Source organism: Salvelinus alpinus, chromosome 1 (genome assembly GCF_045679555.1).
Source record: "Salvelinus alpinus chromosome 1, SLU_Salpinus.1, whole genome shotgun sequence".
NCBI classification, from domain to species: domain Eukaryota; kingdom Metazoa; phylum Chordata; class Actinopteri; order Salmoniformes; family Salmonidae; genus Salvelinus; species Salvelinus alpinus.
Genome location: NC_092086.1, coordinates 47,169,442 through 47,178,150, shown reverse-complemented (window position 1 = coordinate 47,178,150; position 8,709 = coordinate 47,169,442). Strand labels below are relative to the sequence as shown.

At 39.4% G+C, this 8,709-nt stretch overlaps 1 protein-coding gene across 3 annotated transcripts; it reads left to right on the top strand.

Moving 5' to 3' along the window:
• The first annotated feature begins 3,087 nt into the window (after positions 1–3,087).
• LOC139578208 (AN1-type zinc finger protein 2B-like) lies at positions 3,088–7,790 on the top strand. Of its 3 annotated transcripts, none has more exons than XM_071405525.1 (10): positions 3,088–3,279; positions 4,263–4,336; positions 4,623–4,717; positions 4,893–5,024; positions 5,129–5,280; positions 5,375–5,488; positions 5,806–5,899; positions 6,508–6,590; positions 7,037–7,121; positions 7,443–7,790. In XM_071405525.1, exons 2-10 carry the CDS (start codon positions 4,282–4,284, stop codon positions 7,482–7,484), a joined length of 852 nt encoding a protein of 283 aa, XP_071261626.1. In that variant the 5' UTR covers positions 3,088–3,279; positions 4,263–4,281; the 3' UTR covers positions 7,485–7,790. The 3 variants fall into 3 exon arrangements, with proteins under 3 accessions (XP_071261626.1, XP_071261635.1, XP_071261644.1); XM_071405534.1 differs by having other exon boundaries at positions 7,037–7,176; XM_071405543.1 differs by lacking the exons at positions 5,375–5,488; positions 5,806–5,899; positions 6,508–6,590; positions 7,037–7,121; positions 7,443–7,790 and having other exon boundaries at positions 5,129–5,284.
• The last annotated feature ends 919 nt before the right edge of the window (positions 7,791–8,709 follow it).

Here is an 8,709-nt window from a genome sequence, read left to right as displayed (position 1 = left end):
CAAAGTGACTAAAAGCACACAAACTGACATAGCAAATTGTAACTATTCAATGTATCTCTTTGCGTACTTAAATATCGAACTGCATCTATCAACTAAAATAATCAATTAACTGTGAATTAGTTTTTTCAATTGTCATGTTTGTTTTACTATTTTCTTATTCAAATAAAGCCAGTCGTTAATTCATACGCCCATCCTTCATTTCAGTAACCCTCTCCCCATTTAATTGTATTTCAGGCCTGCTTTCTGCTCCACTGACCCTGTCATTGCGTTAACTCCCCACTCTTCTCCATCTGTTCATCTTCGTCTCCTTTTCAGTTGGTGTGTGTTTTACCACATTGTCATTCACACGTTTATTGACACCTCTTTTCCACGTGCACTCTGCTCGCCTTTGCAGGTTAGCAGCCTTCTCATCTGGCCCATTAACTCATTGAGATGAAATCTGGTTAAACAAAAGACAGAAATGTGATGCCTTGTATTCCTAAACCGTTCGTCCCCTCACGCCTGCTTCCCAGTCAGCCTGGTGTGCATGGGATCCATTCTATAATATATCTTTTAATACACCATGGAATCTGTGAATAACCTCACAATGTTAAACAGACCATGTCTATACTAAATCAGGCTCATATAACTTGATAATAAATTGACATGATAATGGTCAATCTAAACGTATTTACGCATTTAAAATATCGATTTGAATTGCTATCATTGGTTGGAGAAAAAGTCAAAGAATGTTCTACATGCTTGGAGAGTTCTATATAGTTGTAATAATGAAACCGAATTGTGATCAATATTTGACATTAAAGACAGTGTTCATGCTTAATTGTGTTTTTGATCGAAAACAATACAGATATGGCCAGCCAATAGGCCTCTCAGATGCATGGATTATTAGGGACAATCACCATGTAGGCAGCCTATCGGAATTGAATCTTGCATAAAAGGATTATTAACCAAGAATAATACTATCTTATAATAGAAAAAAAACAAGGCGGGTTTCTGCCTCCTAATTTGTCATGATGGCAATTACCATCCAATTTAGCAACACTACCAATCTTGTATTTGTCTGGATGCTCAGGCGTTTTTATAGCAGGATAAATAAATCAACCAAATCGTTATTCAGTTTTTCTAAACGCACACCTATCGAATAAAAGAGGCATTCTGTCCCTGAAAAGCACAAGGGGCTATTTGAGTCGTTATGAAGGTTAATGATATTCAAATGACTTGTATCTTGCCTCCTTGAAACTTTTAAAAACTGGATTAGATATCAAATGGAGGAGACTTGCAAGGATTGGATTTAGAATGAACGGATTATATGCATTTGAAGTTTGGATCATCCATCTGATTAAGATCATATTTCACCAATGCAATTATGGAACTTTTTTGAAAGAGAAACTCAAATTAGTAGAAAGTTACTTAACTGTGATGGTTTAATAATTATGGTTTAGTAACTGTTTTAGTAACTGGTTTAAGTAACTAGTTTAGAACCTGTTTTATTGTGGTCTCTCGTTCTAGAAAAAACAACATTTGACTCCTGTTTTTCAGGAGTGTAGAGAGAAACCACAGAGAGTTTATTTTACATGTTTACATTGAATAGGCTTTAGGATACTGTAGCAGGGCTAGTTGTGCTATAGCTCTCACCCGAGAAACAGTGACATCCTGAGATTGTCCAGAACAAAGTATGACCAAGGAGATTGAGAGGTGACTGGCACCATGAGGACAAACTGTCCAGAAGCCATGTCAAATGTGTCATCCAAAATGTTGCTACATCAATAAAGGGATAGGGGGGGTATGAAATTATTACAATCATCTTCTAATTCGAGCAGATATAGTGTGAGCAAAGGAGGAGGAATCCCTATGACGAACCAGGTGTTCAGCAAGCGATGCCATCTGGCAGCAGAATTAGCAGCTTATGAGCCAGGTGCTACAGTACAAGGGAAGAATCTAGAGGAGTGCCTCTGTGATCACTTCTCCCAGCCTCTGATCATAACACTGTACTGTTGCATAATGAGAATAGTCAATTTTGTGGGTTGACTCTACTATAGAACTACTATTTCCAGCTAGTTGACCTCTTGGTGATGTGGTTGGTCCTGCTGTGGTGTGTGTTTATGTGGATTCCAGTACCTCTTCAACAGGGAGTTGCTGCTTTAAGTTAGGCTTTGTTTCTAGTAACATAATCATTAACAATCTCTATCTATGTGTTTTTCATACTCATGTCGAAAGTGTCTACAACTTCATACTTTCAAAATCTGAAACTGACTAGGTAGGCCCACCCTCACTAACTCACCCAGTGACACTTCTGTACATATATATTGTATCTTTATCTTTGCAATGACAACTTTCCTCTGGAGTTACCCTTCTGTTAATGCATGCATGAAACCTGAGATTAGAGAGTCTATTAATGGGACTGCCACAATACAAAAACACAATGTGGCCAGTCATAAACAACCAGATGTTGAAGACTGTATAGACGTCTGAAAGAGCTCTGCTGCCACCATTTGGTAATGATATGCCATTACATTAGCTGCAGTATTGCACATTTCCCTCTTTAGACTCACAATTGCTTCCAGTGTACACAAACGTGCCTAGCCCATATGGGCCATTTCATCAGCATGAATGAATCACCTATATCATCACCTATAGCCTATATTGTGCTGATTAATAAAAGGGCACATTTACTTGTGAAACAAATATATGTGCTCTGTGAATAACACATCTGTTATTCAGCAAGTAAACGAATACAATATCAAACACAAACAGAGTTGGAAGGTGATAACTATCCAAAATCAAAACTAGCATTATTCTGCTTATTTTGTGTGATTTATTATACCCTAGTTATAGACCTACCATGATTCCAGAAATGTGATTCATTCTGACATGGCCTTTCTGAACTAGTCTGGCGAGAGACTAGCTAGCCACATTCATATCTAGTCACAGTGACACGTGATTATTGAGAGCTGTCCGTGGTGCTGGTTTGAGACAACCCAAACACGTCTCAGTTAGACGTTTCGTAAAAACCAGCACCATGGACAGTTCTCAACAACGCTGTGTCACTGTGATTGATCAAAACAACGCTCCATCCCTGCCTCGTGTGGTACATTCTGGAACTCCCTAGCTAGTACAACCGCGAGGAGGGGCGTAAACAACAGTGTCAGTGACGCTTCGATGTAACTGGCTGTCAAGAGAGCTTGCTAGCCACTCGCTTCCTCACAGTTTAACGTTAATTTCAAAGCAAGAGGAGGAAGAATAATCAAATAGAGCTGTCTGGTTGAACCAAGTCTCTGGGTAAGTGAGAGGAGTCGCCTATTGTTGCATGTATTTTTCAATTTACTATGGTTTGCTGTTAGCTATCGTATCTAGCTAGCTAGTCAGCCAACTAAACCAAGGCAACGTCAGGGCAGGAAGGGTGTCTCCAATCCATATTCGCTTAGTGTTAGCTAACGTTCGTGATGGTAAACAATCGTCCCAAATATATTTTTGCTAAATATTATCCGTTTCGAATTAAAGTAAAGTAAAATTAGTAACTTAAACGTTAGTTAACTATCAGTAACGACTTAATGTTAACGTTACAGTAGTTGTCTAGGATGCTAACTAACAACGTTAGCTTATCAGCAAGTAAGCAAGCTAGCTTCATTTTGTTGTTGGCCTGTAAACCAGGAACAAGCTCATCGATGGTATTCCATAAATAACTCACTAGTTTAACGTTAGGTAGCTTAAACACAGACAATACTAACATTTGTCTGCTAGGTAATTGCATTTATGGCCTCGAGCGATTGTACAGGGAGGAGCTGGCCTAGCTAACGTTACCAGCTAGCTAATTAGCCATGATAAGTAGCTAGCTGGCTGGCTGCTAGTAGAGAGGAAGACTGCTGCTAGATACCCCAAAATAACTTAGCTAACATTAGTCAAACTGGCAAATTGTAGGTAGCAAGAAGCGATGGCATGATTCAGCAGTTGTTATCATAGGAAGTCCTAGCTACCTACATCTAGATGGGTAGCTAACGTTAGCTAACTATCTGTCAGTGGACATTATTCCACTGACTGTACACGTCCATAATAAGCCTGTTACGTAAGCGTAACTAACGTTAGTTGAAAGGGAAGCACGTAAACAAAGGGACCTTTTAAATAGCCTAAAATTGATGTGCTGAATCTACTGTTCTTAAAAAATGAAGTGAAAAATGAAGTTAGTGTATTTAGATAACCTGTCACAGGTAAACAAACATTGTTTATGGATGATCCTAGCTTATCTATGTATCTTTCAATTGAAGGGTGTATCACCATAGTGCCATGGAGTTTCCAGTTCTAGGAGAGCATTGCTCTGAAAACTCCTGCAAGCAGCTGGGTGAGTGGTTGGTTATGTAACGCTATCTCCATTTACTACCGCAAAGCCTCTGGGACCCTGCCAATACAGAGCCTGTTTGTGTTCTCTTCCTGTCCTTTCTAGTATGGCTTTGGTATCTGTCAATAGTTGTGGTTTAAGTCCAAAGTCCTCCACAACCAATTGTCATGGGCTGCACTACCCATTATCATGATTGAAGAGTGATAGTGAGAATTTCATTTATCTACATTCATATGGATGATCCTTTGCCATGGAATAAACCCCTTGACATATTTCCTATATCTGACAGATTTCCTACCATTGAGATGTGATGCCTGTGAAGAGATTTTTTGTAAAGACCACATAACCTATGCAAATCACAAATGCATGTCATCCTACAAGAAGGTACATTTTAAATAAATTAGCAGCATTGTATGTTAGAATTAAAGCAAAGTTCCTGTAAAGTGCAGTTAGTATGTAGAAATGAATGTTTGCTGTTCAACCATATTAGTTGTCTGCATGTTGTCTATTGATCCAAAACAGAGCTTTAATACAGCTCTCTGCTTGATTCTGTCCCCAGGATATCCAGGTCCCTGTGTGTCCTCTGTGCAACACCCCGATCCCCATCAAGAGAGGGGAAATGCCAGACATCAAGGTTGGGGAGCACATCGATCGCGATTGCCAGTCGGACCCTGCTCAGAACAAGAGAAAGGTATGGTTGATAGGCTTCTCTACAGGACCATTTACACAAACTGAACATGGTTAAAGTGAAGTAGCTATGCCTAATCTAAGCTAACCAACCTTTTTTTATTGTAGATATTTACAAACAAATGCTCGAAAGGAGGCTGCAAGCAGAAAGAAATGATCCAAGTGACATGTGACCAGTGCCACATGAATTATTGTCTTAAACACCGACATCCACTAGACCATGACTGTAAGCCTGAAGACAAACCAGTCTCCAAATCTGGGTAAATATTTCCCTCCACCTGATGACATTTATTGATTGTTGTGCACATTGTGAGCTTTTGCGGTATAATGATGATTACATTGGATTTCTTTCAGATTCGCTGCTTTCATGCGGTCCCAAGGAGCATCCTCTAGCAGTGCCTCCACTTCAGGCAGTAGAGGAAGTTCTAGGCCCGTTTATAATGGGAATGCTAGGACCCAGAGTAGTCGGTGAGGATCCTCATGTATTGATTTTCGAAATGCCACACTGAAGACCCACATGAAGCTTACATAAATAAACAAGTGATATTGGCAAGCACAGTTTGTTCTCTAAATTCGTGAGAGGCATATTCTCACTAAAACACATGGGATGAATGAATTGACATGTTGTTTTTATTGTCAGTGAAATATACTACACATGAAAAGGATGTGACTTTTTTTTTTTTTCACAGAACTGCTCTTACCTGTTACCGCTGTGCTTTCTAGAAAGTGTTGAGTTGTTGACTCTATAACCGCACTGAGCATTATTGTTTTTGATTCTATCACAGCAGTGCTCAGGCCATTTATAGTCCAGCTCCGGCCATGCGGCCCCCTCCAGCACAGAATGTAGTACCTACTTCGGCATCCTTTCAGGCTGGCCTGGTATGCCTAACACTCTTACACCACTTGATTGAAACTACTTTAAACTCTCTTCTCTGAATAATTCTAAAGTCTGCTCCTGTTTTATTCATTGAGATTCTATAGTCTGCTCCTGTTTTATTCATTGAGATTCTATAGTCTGCTCCTGTTTTATTCATTGAGATTCTATAGTCTGCTCCTGTTTTATTCATTGAGATTCTATAGTCTGCTCCTGTTTATTCATTGAGATTCTATAGTCTGCTCCTGTTTATTCATTGAGATTCTATAGTCTGCTCCTGTTTTATTCATTGAGATTCTATAGTCTGCTCCTGTTTTATTCATTGAGATTCTATAGTCTGCTCCTGTTTTATTCATTGAGATTCTATAGTCTGCTCCTGTTTATTCATTGAGATTCTATAGTCTGCTCCTGTTTATTCATTGAGATTCTATAGTCTGCTCCTGTTTTATTCATTGAGATTCTATGGTCTGCTCCTGTTTATTCATTGAGATTCTATGGTCTGCTCCTGTTTATTCATTGAGATTCTATAGTCTGCTCCTGTTTTATTCATTGAGATTCCAAGAAGAAAATAAAGAACATCCTGTAAGTGTTTATCTGCATGGTGTGATTGTAGACTGAGGAGCAGGCCTTACAAAGAGCGCTGGAGATGTCCTTGGCTGAGTCGGCACGCAGCACAGTCCAACAGCCAACGCTCAGGTAATAAACAATCCCCATTAAATCCCATAATCCAGCATCACCAACACATAATAGAGGCTATAATCATGTCCAGATGCCATCAACACAACCCAGTTACCTATTGTTTTTCTTCACTAGCTCCTATTGCTATGTGTTTGCTCTAGTTGAAACGCAGGCTATTTGGTTACTATAGGAAAACACAATATTAATAGGTTTGACATTCCACTGTTTAGCCCATCTTTCTTGTCGATGATGACTTCATAAATTAAGTACAGTGGTGCCCACAGTTAAGTGTTTCTTCACCTTATGATGTGTGTTGCTGCTCCTCAGACCTGTGACTGACTGTATGTGTGTGTCTGTTATCCACCCTTTCTGGTGAGTGTGTCGTTGTGCCTCTTGCATGCTCTCTGCAGTTTGATGATGATGCATTCCTCTGTGTGACATAGAAGTGTTTGTGTCTGTCTCAGCCCTCAGGAGCAGGAGGATCTGGCTCTGGCTCAGGCCCTTGCTGCTAGTGAAGAAGAGTACAGACGCCAGCAGCGGAGACAACAGGTATCCAGAAAACTTAGGCGTCAGTAGCATGCTAACAGGACAGGACCTGACCTAGGTACATTGCATCTATGGCGTCCCCTATATTCCTTCATCATCCTCACTGGGTGCATTTAAAGATCAGCTACGGAGAAAATGAATGAGACAACTTTGAAGTACTACTTAATGTGTATTTTATCTGATGGACCTATTAAATGATCAATTTTTTTTTGCTCCCCATGTTGAATATTTACCGTAAATGGTGAGACAAGCCTCTCACTAAGGATTCTTTGTCTTGAATTAAGTTGACTTTTGCCTGTACTAATATCTTACTTTTTACCATAGGAAAGAGAGTCCTCCAAACAGTCTTCCTGCAGCCTATCATAAACCCAGACCACAGTGTCTGAGCCCAAGCTGCTACCACCAGTAATCAGCTAGCAACTGTGCTACATCGATGGAACCCTCCAGCAGAACTCTAACATCCAGAATCACTGATCCCAACTAATGAACAGTCTGGGACTTTCATCGAGATATATATTGAATAGTATCACTGCTTTCTCTCTACTCAGCACATCATTCTAGACAGGCTTTCTGTCCTTTTTACCGATGGCTCTCTATGTACATATTTTCTATGTTGATCATGGACATTTAACCTCAGCATCAATGTTTCTTGAATAAATTATTTTAAAAATGTATTTGTTTCTGAAGCACGTTCTATGTCCAAGGCATATATACAGGAGGATGATATAACTAGAGAGGAATGAAGTTTGGAGAACAGAACTAGAATGCGATTCAATTTCTATGGGTTAGAGAGAACAGTCTCAGCCCAAGCTTTGCCAATTAAGAATAAAAAAGGAAGGCCATTATATAATCCAACATATTTAAATCAAAGTTTATTGGTCTAGTACACGGTTTAGCAGATGTTATAACGGGTGTAATGAAATGCTAATGTTACTAGCTAGTCAAAACAAGTAGACTCTTGTCTGCATCATGATGACAACTGAAAAACAGCAGGTACTCAATACAGAGTTGGTTGTATTGTGCTATTGACTAGTTAAATTGGCAGTGCTTGGTAAATGGAATGAACACAAATACACTTGTTGATTTCCATGATGTTGATGTGTATTATGTTGTTCCCCAACACATCCATCAGGGCCTTTGCTACGCAGTTCCAGCTTTGAATTCTCTCAGGGTGGCCTTATCGACCTTGGCTGTTGAATTGAAAGGTGTCTTTTTATTGTCAACATTTCATCAGTAATGTCTGTTTTCAAGAAGACCTTAGCAGTTATTGAGCACCACCCATAGAAATAATTCCTAACAGCAAAAACAGCTGAGACAAAACCAACATGAGCAATATCAAATCAAATTTTATTAGTCACATACACATGGTTAGCAGATGTTAATGCGAGTGTAGCGAAATGCTTGTGCTTCTAGTTCCGACAATGCAGTAATAACCAACAAGTAATCTAACCTAACAATTCCACAACTACTACCTTATACACACACAAGTGTAAAGGGATAAAGAATATGTACATAAAGATATATGAATGAGTGGTGGTACAGAACGGCATAGGCAAGATGCAGTAGATGGTATAGAGTACGGTATATACAT

Coding starts and splice junctions, on each gene's coding strand:
- LOC139578208 (XM_071405525.1), top strand. CDS start 4,282: ATGGAGTTTCCAGTTCTAGGAGAGCATTGCTCTGAAAACTCCTGCAAG. Junction 5,025..5,128: donor CTGCTCAGAACAAGAGAAAG/GTATGGTTGATA, acceptor TTTTTATTGTAG/ATATTTACAAACAAATGCTC. Junction 6,591..7,036: donor GTCCAACAGCCAACGCTCAG/GTAATAAACAAT, acceptor TGTCTGTCTCAG/CCCTCAGGAGCAGGAGGATC.